Genomic DNA, 14,579 nt, shown 5'->3' with positions numbered 1-14,579 from the left:
TGGGCCTTTACGTGCCAGAAGTCAAAATCTTCCCATTCAAGGGCCATCGCACTTCACAACAGAGTGTTTTGATTAACGCTGAAACTTTCCATTTCGTGATTCCAGTTTCCAGCCCTTCAATAAGAATCAGGAGACTCCGGAATTGAGTTGCTTCATGTTTGAACAATTCCCTTCGAGCTGTGTAGCCATTCAGACTGGGAGAGGATGTGAAGAAGTGCAAAATGTAAACAGTCCGGAACGGAAGATGTGAAATGCATGACACAGTTTAGCGTATCTCCTGACCCTCTCCTAACAACGCGCCACTCTGAGGTGCCTCGGTCTCAGCACGCTCTCGTCCAGCTCATACTCGCTCCAATCTCTGAGCTTGCTCGGAAACGGCGACTTCGGAACGTTGGAATTGGAACCCCACAACTCGTCTAGACCACATTCGGCAACGCCATAGAAGGTGCATAATGTCAGTATTTAGCAAAACAGCTTCGACGTGTACATTTTTGATTCTAGTAGAGTAAATTTGTTACCATCTCTTTTTGCTAGCCATGGCTCCTAAGAATCCCAAGCAGGACCGCACGTTCTGTCTCATCGTGGGCGCCGGCATGACCGGCGTCTCGATGGCAGCACATCTGCTCAAGAAGGGCGTATTGAAGCATGGGGAATTTCGTCTTGTCGATCAGCAGTCGGATTATGGTGGAGTCTGGGAAGCAAACAAGTATCCCGGTGCTGCTTGCGATATTCCTAGCCATGGATATGTTATGCGATTCTTCCTCAAGCCCGGTAATCATCCTCCCATATCGAGTCTCCATTGATCTAAGCAGAACTCTAATGGTGTGGCAGATTGGTCAAAGAAATATGCGCCTCGCCATGAAATCCAGCAGTACTACGCCGAAATCGCCCATTATTACCACCTCGAGCAGAGCACTATCTTCAACACCAAAGTCATCGAGGCGCGGTGGAATGAAGACACTCTTCTCTGGAGCGTCTTGACGCAGCACATTCCAACCGGCCAGCAAACGCTCTGGACAACAAATGTCGTGATCCACGCAGGCGGCCAGTTCTCACGCCCAAAATGGGCCGATATCCCTGGGCGAGAAACTTTCAAGGGAACAGAATGGCATACCGCGCAGTGGCGGGATGACTTCGACCTCACTGGGAAACGTGTTGCGATCATTGGCACCGGACCTAGCACCGGACAAGTGGCACCGGCCATCGTGGACAAAGTCAAGAACCTATATATCTACCAGCGAAGTGCTACCTATGTGGTGCCACGCGGGGACGGTCCTATCCCAACCTGGAAGAAGCGGTTATTCAAGTGGTTCGCGCCTGTACTTTGGCTTTACCATGTGTGGTGGTACTCTAGTGTATTTTGTTCCCCATTTACGAGTGATTGAAGAAGAAAGAAGCTGACACACTGCAGTTCGAGAGGAGCAAGCCCATGTGGCTCGTCGGAACTAAGGAGCATGCTGCTGCTCAAGCCTACGCCATTCAACATCTAGAGTCCACTGTTAAAGATCCCGTCACACGAGAGAAACTGAGGCCGCGAAACCAGTTTGGATGCAAGCGTTTGCTCGTTCTCGATGACTGGTACCCGCTGTTTAATAACCCCAAGGTAGAACTGATCACAGACAAGCCGATACGGATAACGGAGAAAGGCATTGTTTCAAAGCCGCCGGACCAGCTCCCGAAGGGTGAGCTTGCGAATCAGCCCCTTGGTTCTTATGATATCCGGAATGAGGCTCCCGATGCACACGAGGAAGAGCGGGAGATCGACGTCTTGCTCTGGGGAACTGGTGCGTACCTTTCCTACCCCTTTTCTGACCTTGCTAACACAGTCCAGGTTTCGAAATGGCAGACCAAGGCGGCCACTTCCAAGTCTATGGCATCAACGGCGCCAATCTTGCGAAGACCTGGGGTGATTCCCCCAAGGCCTACTACAGCGTTGGCGTCGCCAACTTCCCCAACATGTGCCTCATGCTCGGGCCCAACGCCGCAAACTTCTGGTCCAACCTCACCACCATCATTGAAGTGCAGTGCAACTACAACGCCAAGCTGATCAAGCATATCAAGCAGAAGAACCAGATTAGTCCGTATGCACTGACGGTGGATCCGAAAGTGCAGGAGTGGTACAATGAATGGATCAAGAGTAAGATGAAGGGGATCGCGATTCTATCGGCGAATTGCTCGAATTACTATACTGTGCGTAGTCCCTGTCGATGGGAGATGAGACACACGATGCTGATATTTGATTAGAACAGCAAGGGCGAGGCTACTTACTGGAACCCCTTCCACGGTTACACGTACGCGTGGCAGATGAAGTGGCCGAAATACAACGACTACCTCAAGTTCACCAAACCAAAGCCAGCTCTTACGAATGGGTACGCGAAGGGAGCGACTTCGACTGTATCGGCGGTGTAGGCTTCATTTGGAGGCTGCGTTGGCGTATTTGGACTGGGTTGTTTGCATGTGAACATGAATAACTAGGATGTGAATGTGTACTGTACAGGTGGTAGTCTTCTCTTCCATAGCATCGTCCAACATGAATCATTGCGACGTTCCATGTTATCTTGCTACACCGCTTCTTCTTGGAGCATGTTTAGTGATTTTGAGCCTTTCAGTGGGTTGGTCTTATTTGGCTAAACCCGGCATAAACGAAGACATATCCCCCGACAAGTTGGGAGGAACCAGTTTCACGAATCTCTTACCCATGGATCAAATGATATGAAATGTAAAGGTAATATGAGGTGGCTAGTAAGGCGGCTAAGTGATGGCTGAGAAGCGGCGAATTCACGTGGATATCGGAAGAAACAGCTACCGTTATGCACTCCGCCACACCGCCATTCCCCGGATCCAGCACCCCACGTGAGGATCGCGGGGAACGCTACTCCTAAGACTTGTCATGTCAGACATTCTAGATTGGTGGGGTGCATGAGAGTTTGCTAACGCGTTAAGGTCGGAATGGAATTGAGCATTCCGATTACATCACCTCCGCTTACAGACTCATCCGCTGAACTTGATTTAAGCTTCAAGTGTTGTCGTCTTTAACCATCTCTTTTCTATTCTTCATTACGTCTCCATTATATCCACATTCACATCTCGAACTAGCGGTGAAGTCTATCAAAATGGTGATCCACTCCAGCGTACCGAAGGAGATTATCTCCGAGGTGGACGGTGTCAAAGTCGCTTTCCGCCCTATCGATCTGCCAAATGCACGAATTGTTCATGGCAGCCAGTTCCCTCTGGCAATGACTATGACGAAAGATTCCGGCGAGAAAGTCACTCTAGACGAGGCCGCTAACGCCATCCGCGATCTTTCGGAACGAGGAATTACTACCGACCTCATGAATAAGCACGGTGCGTTGGTCCTTCGTGGCCCAGGGGACCCATCTCCCGAGGCATTCTCCAAGCTCGTACACGCCGCAGAGGAAGGCCGTGGTCGTGTTCCGTATGACCAGATTGGCCTTGCTGGAAGCCGAACTGTTCATGGCAAGGAGGTCTTCAGTGCGTCCGAGTCACCGCCACATCTCTGGATCTACCACCACAACGAGTACTCCCGATACACGAAGTTCCCTAGCAACATTCACTTCTTCTGCAACGTTTCTGCCGAGGAGGGTGGCGAGAGCCCGTTCTGTCACAGCGGCGAACTCTTCGACCGCCTTCAGGAAGACATCCCGGAATTCGTCGAGGAGGCCGCAAGGAGAGGCCTCAACTCCCCCGATGTCTACCGAGCCCCCGGAAAGGAGGGCAAGAACTTTATCTTCACTTGGGCCGGACCACTGGCCTTTGGCCGAAATATCAAGCCGGGAGATGATATGGCTACGATGAAAGCTAAGGCCGAGAAGGAGGTCATCAAGCTGACACCTCACTTCTGGTGGATTGAGGATGACCAGCTCGAGGTTCACCAACACGTCCCCGCTTTCCGCCGTCACCCAGCTACCGGCAAGCCTATTTTCTTCAGCAGCATCCCGGGCCGCTACGGCACTGCTCTCGATCGAGGCGCAACTGACCCCCCATATATCGGAGACGATGGAATGGCATTCCCTCCCGCAACTTACACTGACGGTGAAGCCATCCCGAAGAAGTACCTCCACCGGGCATGGGAGATCAGCAACGAATGCCAGGTGGCCATCAAGATGGAGGAGGGCGACATAGCTCTCGTTGACAACTACCAGACGACTCACGCCCGCGCTCCTTGGACGAAGGGTAACAGGAAGGTGTTTGTAAGTATGTGGGATACTCTCGACCCGAAGGAGAAGATCCTCGACTATTGAGCAACTGCGTAAGCTCATTCTATGTCCTTCTTGTTCTAGCGAGCATATTGTGAGCAACTGCGTAAGTCCATGTATGCTTTATATTGACCCCATCACCCTAAGCATTCACGCATCACTCGTCCCTGATACCGAGCAACTGCGCAAGCTCGTTGGGTTTCTTAGTCGTTTCAAACATACCTTGGGCAACTGCGTAAGTCCTGGTATGTTTCATCCGTAAGCCTGCACCTTGTCGCGCGATCGAGCAAACCTAGCACCACAATATAGTTATATTACCAGTGAACACGGTCAAGGTGGATACTCGTTGCACTAGTTCTCGTAAACATTACATCATGGTCACTGAGCAACTGCGCAAGTTCATACCATACTCTCCCCCACTCGCTCACTCACTACTAAGCTAGTCAATATAAGTAAATAGAATGGTTCGACTTGATATATCAATGATTGCACTTTGAACTTTGGTAGACGTGCATCAAACGTCTGACACTGCTGCTCTTTCCTGCACTGGTCACATATCCTCTCTTAGGAGGTCATGGTTTAGGTAGTCCGACTCATGATCAAAAACCTGGGCGAATTTTCACAATTACCATGCATCATAATTTTACTGTCCTCTCAACCCCCTTCCGCGCATTTTCCAAATCAGTCCTATACCCCTTCACCAACGCGTTGTAATCAAACGACACCAGCAAGAAATCCATCCCCTGCTTCGTCCTCTTCGCCGACAGCTCCTCGCCCGTCCCCATACTCCCCACCGGCTTCCCCAACCTCTTCCCAATCCCCACAATTTTCTCCACCGCTGCCACAAACTCCTCTTCCGGCCCATCACTCCCGCCCGAAAGCCCAAGACTCAGCCTCAAATCATACGGCCCGATGAAAATCCCCGTCACGCCATCCACGGCCATAATCGCCTCTGCGTTCCTGACGCCCTCTCTTGACTCGATAATCGGCAAAATTGCCGGCCCCCTCGCCTGCGCCTTGGCATAGTAATCCGCAAAGCTCGTGCCCGGGTCCAGACTCCCAAAGGGCGCATTATACGGCCCAAAGCTGCGCGATCCCCGCGGCGGATACAGCGCTTTATCGACAATCGCCTCTGCGTCCGCGGCCGTGTGCACCATGGGCACGATGATGCCTGCGGCGCCCGTGTCGAGCCCCCACTTGATCCACTCGGTGCTGTGGGAGGGGATGCGCAGCAGCGGGAGGCAGGCGCCTTGGGAGGCGGCGACGACGGCGTGCACGAGGTCCGTGGCTTGCTCCATGGTGAAGGGTGAGTGCTCCATGTCGATCATGAGCCATTGGAAGCCGGCGCGGGCGGCGAGTTTGGCGGTGATGGTGTGCGGGAAGGAGAGGATGGTGCCGAGGATTGGGCCGTTGCTGGCGGCGATGGAGGAGAGGAAGGTGTGGGAGGTGGGGGCGGTGGAAGGTTTCTTTTTGGAGGGGTCGGGTTGCTCGTCGTTGTACATTTTGGCAGTGAGGGGGGGTGTTTGGGGCCCTAGTTGGCCTGGAGTTGGGATACGAGTTGGAGGTGGAGCTTGAGGTTTGAAAACGTTATCGATAGCGGGATCGGTATTGACGTCGTATCTTCAGTAGGCAGCTTTGGATTCACGTGGTTTAAACGCAGGCTAGGGTGAAATTCCGTGGCAATTCCGTGAATGTTGGCGCCAGGGTCCTTTCCCGAAAACCGGGGTTTGCAGATGGCCAGAGCACTCGCTTATGCAGCTACCCGACGCTAATCTTAAACCCTGCAGATTTCCCCGCGTTCTCCATTGCCTCGGAGAGAGACCAGCCGGCGTCTCCAATCTGACTGTGCCATCTCTGACTGGAAGTCTGACAGAGACAAATCCGACTCACACGGCTCACGAAGCCGAGACATCGTTTTTCACTTCACGAGGCACAGTACGAGTCAGGAGGTCATGAAGCTGTTCATGCATATCATCAAGGAAACCAAGTACAAGGGGATCTCTAGGCCACACCCGGCCAACTCGAAGCAAAGACCCGCTATAGGTTCAAAACACCAACTTGGGAAAGATTACAACCATCCAGCCCGAACCAGCTTCGCGGCTCACGTGGTCACAAAGTCATCTGGATTCGGTTTGATCACCATGGCGTGGTATTCAGACGTCGTCCACGGCATGTTGACGCCGGACCGCCCAAACTCGTTGACGTAGTAGCTCTGCCCTTCTGAGTATTCCCAGATGAGCTTCTTCGAGGCCTCGTCTAGGCTGTCCTGGTATTTGTCGTTCACCTCCGGCTTGACGTCCATTGACTTCTTGTCGTTCTCGATCATCCATTTGACGGATGCGACGGCATAACGGGCCCAGATTTCTGCCCACGAATACAGACTGCCTCCACGTGGCTGGTGGTTGGGGCCGTAGAGAGAGAAGAAGTTGGGGAAGCCTGGCATGACCATGCCGAGATATGTTCGCGCGCCGTCCTTCTTCCAAAGCTGTTCGAGCGTGATGCCGCCCTTGCCCTTGTATATAGTCGGGAAGAAGTACTTGGATGTCTTGAACCCCCCGGCCAACACAATCAAGTCGAATTCCCTCTCCTTGCCATCCTTTGTCTTAATTCCTTTTTCGGTGATGCGCTCGATGCTGTCGGTCACGAGTTCGCAGTTATCCTGCAATAGAGTATCGTAAAAACCGTTGTCCATAACCAGCCTGCGGACCAGGGGAGGGTAGGTTGGCACAAGCTTCTTGATTAATTCGGGCTTGGATGCCATCTTCTTGGTGATGAAGTTTGTCAATGCTTCTCGGACACTGTCGTTCCTCTCGTTCACTCTTCCACCCTTGGCTTCGTACTCCTTGTCCTTCACTTGAACGGCTGCGAGGTCCAAACTTCGGAAGTACGCTGCATAGCAGTACCAGTTCCAGTAGTAAGGCATGTGGTCGAACATCCAATTCAGGTCACTTGGAACGGGCGCCCGATACCCTTCGATGGTGACGATCCAATTGGGTGTTCTCTGGTAGATGGCAAGGTTCTTTGCCACTCGTCCAAGGTTTGGGATAAGTTGAGCACCTGTTGAACCAGTACCAATCACGGCAATTCGGAGGTCCTTATAATCTACTTTGTGGTCCCAAGCAGTTGTGTGGAAGATGTGACCCTTGAAATCAGTGATGCCGGGAATGTCTGGAAGGTTAGGCGTGCTGAAGAGCCCAGTCGCGCTGATCACCGAGTTGGCCGTCACAGTTTCTTCCTCGCCGGTCAGCTTACTCTTCAGGGTGACCTTCCATGTTGATGAAGATTCATCCCAAGTAGAAGCAATGACCTCTTTGTTGAACTGGAAGTCTTTCAGTATGTCGTGCTTCGAAGCGACATGCTTCAAGTAGACCAAAGTATCTTGTCGCGCAGCGAAGAACTCCGGCCACTTGTAGTTTTTCTCGAACTTGTATTGGAACAAGTAGCTGAGTGTGTCGACACGGCATTCGGGGTAGGTATTCCAGAGCCATGTTCCCCCGAGCGTCTCTTGCCTATCAATCACGGTGTATGGGATCCCTAGATTCTTCAACTGAATGGCCGCTGCTATGCCGCTGAGACCAGCACCCACGACGAGGACCTTGTAATCGGCCAGCTTCTCCTTTGGTGGTGGTGCCTTCGCCCACTCGACTCCGCGAGGGAATGTGTCAAATGATAGCTCTTCGTAACCAGGGAGGACATCATTCTCCTCGATCATGCGCCCACCAAACAGATTCATGAGCTTGTTCGCCTCCGCAACCGACGGTGGAGGTGGTTCCTCATGGGGGCCGGATTTGAGGAACGCGACGGCTTTCTCGCGGACAATCCTCTCGTCTTCTGCACTCAGTACGTAGTCGAAAAGTACACCGCCTCGAATTTTCTCTTTCGTAATTTTCATCGTGGCCAGCTCAGGGTCGGCTGTGATCTGGTATAGCGCCATTCGGAGAGGATTGATTGCGGCCTTGTCCACTGCATTGCGGATGACAGTTTCTTCTTCTGTGAAGCCATTTACAGCACCGTTCGCTTTCGCCTCTCCATCCTCGGGGTATCCTCGCTCCCCATGTAGGACTGCGTCCTCGATGCCGTTGACCATGATGTCGTTGTTTCCTTCTCGAGTCTGTCGGTAGCGATGTAAGAGACTTTTGCGGATGGCAGTTGGAGGTCTTCAGGGCTTTAGATGCGTAAAGCGTGAATAGAATGAAGAGGATGTGAATTCTATTGTTCCATACTCCTACAACGGTCTCTCATCGTCTTCGTAAACACAATTAGGTTTATGTTGACGTCTACGTCTATCCAGAACTCTTCAACCCCGGAACCTACGGAAAACAATCGGAGCCCAACGTACCTTGGTAAAGGTTCGCAAGATAATCGCTGAATGGTCTGTTAGTGCGGCAATGCGGCAATGGGTGTCGGTCGGAAGCCGGAATGGCTCTAGTGCGGGGAATCGGCCCCTTGCGGGGTTCAGAGCCTCGAACTGAGAATCTGAGAAGTTGCGAAAGGCTTCAATGTCAGGAGACCTATCGACCAAGTGTCAGACCATCTAGACTCCTCTGCCGCGTTATCCGTGGGTAGGTTGAGAATTTATGTGTTTTGCGGAAGGGTGAGGGCGGAACCTTGAGATATATTCCAGGTGGCATTAATGGGTCAGTGAGGTCTTTGAAATAAGCTCGTTAAGCGAAAGCGACAGGGTTCGTATGTATTATCTATTACATTGCTGATCACCATTTTTTCAACCTTGTTTGGTATGGTTCAGCGTCGTACAGAAACATATGAAGAATCTCATTCTTCTCCGTACACGAACCCTTCCAAGACTCCCTTTTGCAATCAATCGCCTTCTCTGGATTCGTCTAGATTTCTGCTATCTTAAACTTTCGATGTCTAGAGACATCTTCGTGGCTCCACATGAAATACATATACTCTCTAATGTTATCACGATTCACTTTAGTAGACGCTGGACAGAGTCACTGATCCTGATCATCTGTGTCATCTCGAGAAGTTTTCATGTAGCAACTCAAGTACAATGAATTCTGCTGTGATGCCCTTGCTATTACAACGGCAGACCAGCATTAGCAACCCTATTACACCATAGGATTAATATGTCTCAACCCCTCCGGCGTCAAATGCTTCTTCAGCGAGTATTCTGTGTCCTCCACTGTGGTCACTTGCTTCTCCTTCTCGTGCTCGCTGCCGTGTGAAATACTCCCTCCAGCTATTCCTGCCCGTTCGTAATGAGCTACCAAGTCGTCGTCACCGAAGATACGAGCTACTTCCTCCAAGGGCTTGCCCAACGTATCCGGGAAGTAGAGATACATGATGATGGATGATGCGACGCAGCAGCAGATAAACACCATATAAAACTTCCAGTGAATGGTACGGAAAGCTATTGGCGAAACCTGCGTCCACATGATATTGATCAAGCTGTAGGAAGCCACGCAGAGAGTGGCGCCCTTGGAGCGGAGATGCGTAGGGAAGATCTCGTTGGCCTGGCACAAAACGTCAGAACATACTTGCCGACATTGATGGGAGATTCACTACAAAATTCACTTACGTAGAAGTAACCTGGCCCATCAAGGAAAATGCCATATAGGAAGATGTAGATATACAAGAAAGCTACACCAGCGGCAAGACCAGACTTGTTTGTGGTGCCGACGTATAGAGATGTCATGGCTGCCTCCCCGGCTAAAGGAACAGCAACCGCGATCATACCAACGGCTAAGATGATATTTCGTGGTATACGGTCCACGACGAAAAGGGAGACAGTTAGCGCGGAAATAGAGCACAAAATAATACCCGCCTGGAATTGTAGGGTTTGTGCTGGCTTATATCCCAACTCGGCGAAGAGGGTCGGCCCGTAATCTATAAACGTCAGGTATTGTATTTGATTGCGGCATATAGATATGAAAGATGCTCACTGGAGATTGTTAAAGTCCCAGAGCTGTAGATGAATGTCAAGAGAGAGCAAGCAATATAAGCGCGCTTGCGATACGATGGTCGTGTGACTAAGATCTTCCAGGATGAATCCAGCTGGCTATCAAGCTCGATCTGTCTCTGCATCTGCTGGAACTCTTCCTTTGCATAGTCGCCTTCGGGGTCGTCGGATGAACGATGCAGGCTCTCCACAATCTTCCATGCTCTCTCCGATTGACCCTTAACAAGCAGCCACCTTGGGCTTTCAGGCACCCAAGGCATGAAACTCAAGGTAATCAGGGGAGGGAGGCATGCGAAGGCCAAAGGCGCACGCCATTGGTTGCCCGAGCCATTCTGGTAGTAAAAGAATCCAACGCCCACGTAAGAAGCGATTAGGTATCCAAAAACGGCCATTAGTCCATGGATGTTGCCAAAGACACCGCGGCCTCCAGGAGGAACGACTTCAATAATCCAGAGAGGTACAGAGATCAAAAGCATGAGGCAACTGCGTACATGCCACATTAGCCAGGGTACGTGGTTTTGGAGTTTTTGCATCTTACCTCCAGCCAGTGCAGAACCGGAATACTATAAACATCGCAACATGCACAGATCCAGCACAGAGAGCCGCAGCTATTACCATGATTACACAAGCTGTCATTATAGAGGTCTTTCTTCCGAAACGATCCGCATACCACGCGTTGAAGACCGAACCGAAGAAGCCGCCAGCGTAGAAAAGTGAATTCATAGCGCCTGTAATTTTCGCAGTGTTTGGATTCGTGGTTGTCAGGTTCATATATATTTTGAATGACGGTTGACCTGCATTTGTCAGACATACGATCCAATACACGAATTTCCGAATTTACTTACCAAGTGTAGTGGCAATGATTGCAGAAGCAAAGCCAAACGCAGTACTTCCCCAGCATACGCCAAACACGATCAGAACTAGGCGTTTTTGGAAATGACTACGCCTTTTCTCATCTTTGGGAGCCTCCATTGTGAGTGGGGTATTGCAGAATGCGAACCGTAAGATTCGTAAAAAGATGGAATCGAGGCTATACTAGCGGACCCTAGAATATATGCATACTCGCTTCTCGGTTATATATTGCTGTAGTATCCCCGCATGTTTGCTTCCTTTGTTGTTTGCTGGCCCACAATGCCGGAATTCAAGAACCATTCCAGCTCGCAAGTGGGGTGTAGCGTGACCAATGAACGACGCGTTGTGACACTGGTGCCATTATTCTCGGATAGGCGACACGTCAAATGCTTTTTGAGAAGCAGAAGAAGAACGCAGCATATAGGAAGTATTTTCAAAAGGGTGAAGGAGGATGAAATGAAACACCAAGTCTCATGTGAACATATGCATGAGAATGCTTGTTTATACCACAAAAGCTGACACAGACACATGTTATTAGACCAATTCCGGCACTAGCGATGACTATCTTGCATTCGGAATTTCGCAATGTCACTCTTCAATTGCTGATGGAAACGAAATTTGAACTGGTCCACGTGGTAAGGTACTCTCCTGCCTCTCCTCATTCGTGCCCAAGTAGGTAAACCGCAGTACCCCTCCTTCAGCCACCAAAGCATTGGCAACTCATTTTTACGGAGGTTCCCCGAAAGAAACCTCAAAATGTCTCTCTCAAAGCAGCAAGCTGAGATAAAGCAGCGATTCATTGACCAGCGAGGTATCTGGGACGAGAACTGGGAAGCCATCCTCAAGCTCAATCCGGCATACCTGTCCGTCTACATCAACCTCCGTGATGCGTCCCAAAAGAAACAGCGGCTATCTCCCAAGGTGCAGGAATTCATCTACATCGCTGTTGCGGCCTCTACAACCACCATCCATGAAACTGCGGTCAAAGCCCACATCTCCGCCGCTATCAAATGCGGTGCCACTGCCGACGAGATCTTCGAAGTCATTGGCCTTACATACCTCGTCGGCATCCACACCGTCACGCTCGGGGCACCTATACTCATTGATTTGATGGAAGAGCTGGGGATTGAGGGATCGAAGTCCGAGCAGCTGAACGCGGAGAGGGAGCGCATACGACAGGACTTCATCCGGCAGCGCGGATTTTGGCCTGAAACTTTCAATCCCCTCCTGGAACTTGATCCACACTATTTCGAAGCCTATACCGATTTCTCGGGCCTGCCATCGAAAACAAATGTGCTAGAACCGAAAGTGCGGGAGATCGTGACTTGTGCTTTTGATGCGGCGACGACACATTTGTATGGACGCGGGACCAAGATCCATATGCGCAATGCGCTGAAGCTAGGTGCGACGCCCGATGAGATCATGGAAATGTTGGAGATCACGAGCTTGATGGGCATCGATGGAGTGACGTCCGCAGCGCCAATCTTAGCTGCAGCGGCTAGTGCTGCTACGAATGGCAACGCTTCCTAATTAGACTCAAGATATGGCGGTGGGAATCATATAGATTTAGATGAGAGCATTATGATGACTCTATGCGTTGAGATTGGCTTCGTGTTCATTCGAAAAGCACCTGCAAAAGTTCACTAATCGCCATGAGGTTTCAGGTAAGATGGAACTGGGGAAGAAACCTCAGTGAAATGCTTTTGAATTTCCATACCGAGATGCCGCTCAGATTCATCCTAAACTACTTCATCGAGGCCTTGATTATACAGAGTTCTCATGTACTCTACCATAGAGACCTGCTTTTCCGAAACCACTGTCCCATTTTTCCTTGTAAACGTTGCCACAGTGTCCGCAATATAGCTATGCACCAGGATGGTCCCACCTCTGCGAATCCAAGTATAGTAATACCGTCCATAAGCCGTGACAGTAGCGTCCAGCGTACCCAGTTCCGTGATTGACGTAATCTTCCACTTCGACGGATTGATCTGGTTCGTTTTGGGATCGAACCAGCTATTCAGAGCATTAATTTGCGCATACAACGGCTCCTCAACAATTATCGTCTGATTGTCTATGTTGATGAACATCTGAATAGACTGGGTATCGTTTCCGATATCGGTCCCCATGGTCCAGAATGAGAACTGCTTGCCCCAGCTGTTGAACCACGGACTTCCGCGGCCACCCATGTACTGAAGCCGAGCCGGAACCACTCCGGCAGTGATGATGCGCTCGTGGATAGCATAACCCTCAGAGATGGTGTACGTGATGTTGTTCGCAGTGACAGTACCACTGGCCTTGAGGTGAAGGATGCCACCAGCTCCGCCTCCCTCACTGTTGACTTCAGTGAACGGTCCGATTTGGTAGAAAAGGTCGGACCACTGCACGAGATCGAGATTAACTTCAATGCCGCCATGCTCTCCTCGTGCCTTATAGTAAGGGGGACTGGACGCCAGTTCGCGACCATCTAGCTTCCACGTAACCTCGTCCTTGGTTTCATTCCATTGCAAAGATCCGGGCGAATAGTAGTCGTCGAGGTTCTGGCCTTTATTCAGGAAAGGAGTATTATGCATGATCTCTTTTTCAGGCCCAGTATAATTGGTGACGAGAAGTGCAGACTGTGAAATGTCGCAGTCAATCACCGTGTCGGTGCCTACCTGGCGATATAGGAACAGCCAGAGCAGGAGGTCCTCCTCGGAATCGGTCCTGGCACGAACAACGTAGCCAAAGTCGCTGAAAAGGTCTTTGGTGTAGTTATCAGGCACAATGGGGCCATCCTGGGGGACTTCGAACCCAGGCGCGAGAAGATTAGTGTAACTGGGAGGCGCCGGGATGCATAATGAGCTAGCGAGAAGGGCCGCGGTGCTGGTTGATGCAAGTAGCTGGCCAGGCGGAGTATACGTTGGAGTAGGAAACAATAAGGACATGATGAAAGATTAAAGCCCCCCTGAGTACAGTGAGTTACAATTGCTTAAAGTCTCATTCACTTGCGCTTTTATATACTCCTCACGTCGATGCCGACAATCCCGGAACTTGACAAACTCTGCTCGCATACCCGGCATAGCTTCATCGTTTGCAATAGCTTCTAGCACAAATCTGGGGAAACGCGGGGATTTCTGGGGAAGAGCCAAGACAAGGTTCCGTTACTGCATCATTTTCAAGGACTTTTGCATGGATCACCTTCACCGCTACAAGCTTGGCAGGTGCGGACATGGTGGAGACCTTTTTCCTGGACCCCCGGAAGTCGGTACATACATTATGTAATACTTTGCCAAGACAGTGCATGTAAATCGCTGTTTTCTTACTGAAAACATACGCGGGGTGGTCGTGGTGGGGCGTGAGGAGCTTCCAGTGACGTTCCGAGAATGTTCCGCCCAGAAACGCCACCTCGAACATCGAGATGTAGTCAATTCGTTCAAAACCGGGCAACAAGAGATCGAGATAGCAAAAGCGTACCATCAAAGCGCTATTTCTTTACGTACTTGAGTACTCACCCGACGCGTGCCACGCTCTCAGGTTCGAAAGTAATACTCTTGACATCACCCACAAATCAAGCCGAATCCCGGAAGTCAGCCACAATAGCCAGAATC

General features: G+C 50.8%; 7 protein-coding genes across 7 annotated transcripts; 3 read left to right on the top strand and 4 right to left on the bottom strand.

Annotated features, from left to right (window-relative positions):
* Positions 1-536: 536 nt before the first annotated feature.
* Positions 537-2,409, top strand: BDZ99DRAFT_401899 (FAD/NAD(P)-binding domain-containing protein; the record flags this gene model as incomplete). Its single annotated transcript, XM_033716260.1, has 6 exons — positions 537-771; positions 832-1,355; positions 1,412-1,682; positions 1,752-1,784; positions 1,832-2,190; positions 2,245-2,409. The coding sequence occupies 6 exons, from the start codon at positions 537-539 to the stop codon at positions 2,407-2,409; spliced, it is 1,587 nt and encodes a 528-aa protein (XP_033569301.1).
* A 704-nt stretch (positions 2,410-3,113) lies between these two features.
* On the top strand, positions 3,114-4,262 carry BDZ99DRAFT_483063 (Clavaminate synthase-like protein; the record flags this gene model as incomplete). The annotated part of the gene is made up of 1 exon (XM_033722546.1): positions 3,114-4,262. One exon carries the CDS (start codon positions 3,114-3,116, stop codon positions 4,260-4,262), a length of 1,149 nt encoding a protein of 382 aa, XP_033569300.1.
* A 623-nt stretch (positions 4,263-4,885) lies between these two features.
* BDZ99DRAFT_356620 (2-dehydro-3-deoxyglucarate aldolase) lies at positions 4,886-5,662 on the bottom strand (the record flags this gene model as incomplete). Its single annotated transcript, XM_033714627.1, has 1 exon — positions 4,886-5,662. A coding segment is annotated over one exon (777 nt), but the record flags the coding sequence as incomplete, so codon positions are not given.
* A 521-nt stretch (positions 5,663-6,183) lies between these two features.
* On the bottom strand, positions 6,184-8,232 carry BDZ99DRAFT_428853 (FAD/NAD(P)-binding domain-containing protein). The gene has a single exon (XM_033717200.1). The coding sequence runs from the start codon at positions 8,149-8,151 to the stop codon at positions 6,319-6,321; it is 1,833 nt and encodes a 610-aa protein (XP_033569298.1). The 5' UTR covers positions 8,152-8,232; the 3' UTR covers positions 6,184-6,318.
* A 1,057-nt stretch (positions 8,233-9,289) lies between these two features.
* On the bottom strand, positions 9,290-11,112 carry BDZ99DRAFT_401770 (general substrate transporter; the record flags this gene model as incomplete). The annotated part of the gene is made up of 5 exons (XM_033716255.1): positions 9,290-9,694; positions 9,760-10,067; positions 10,124-10,623; positions 10,679-10,934; positions 10,986-11,112. 5 exons carry the CDS (start codon positions 11,110-11,112, stop codon positions 9,290-9,292), a joined length of 1,596 nt encoding a protein of 531 aa, XP_033569297.1.
* Positions 11,113-11,748: 636 nt separating this feature from the next.
* On the top strand, positions 11,749-12,522 carry BDZ99DRAFT_401702 (carboxymuconolactone decarboxylase; the record flags this gene model as incomplete). Its single annotated transcript, XM_033716246.1, has 1 exon — positions 11,749-12,522. The coding sequence occupies one exon, from the start codon at positions 11,749-11,751 to the stop codon at positions 12,520-12,522; it is 774 nt and encodes a 257-aa protein (XP_033569296.1).
* A 209-nt stretch (positions 12,523-12,731) lies between these two features.
* On the bottom strand, positions 12,732-13,916 carry BDZ99DRAFT_483059 (uncharacterized protein; the record flags this gene model as incomplete). Its single annotated transcript, XM_033722545.1, has 2 exons — positions 12,732-13,607; positions 13,647-13,916. 2 exons carry the CDS (start codon positions 13,914-13,916, stop codon positions 12,732-12,734), a joined length of 1,146 nt encoding a protein of 381 aa, XP_033569295.1.
* Positions 13,917-14,579: the final 663 nt, after the last annotated feature.

This window comes from Mytilinidion resinicola (genome assembly GCF_010093595.1).
Source record: "Mytilinidion resinicola strain CBS 304.34 unplaced genomic scaffold BDZ99scaffold_33, whole genome shotgun sequence".
NCBI classification, from domain to species: Eukaryota; Fungi; Ascomycota; class Dothideomycetes; order Mytilinidiales; family Mytilinidiaceae; genus Mytilinidion; species Mytilinidion resinicola.
This window is presented reverse-complemented; position numbering and strand designations above follow the sequence as displayed.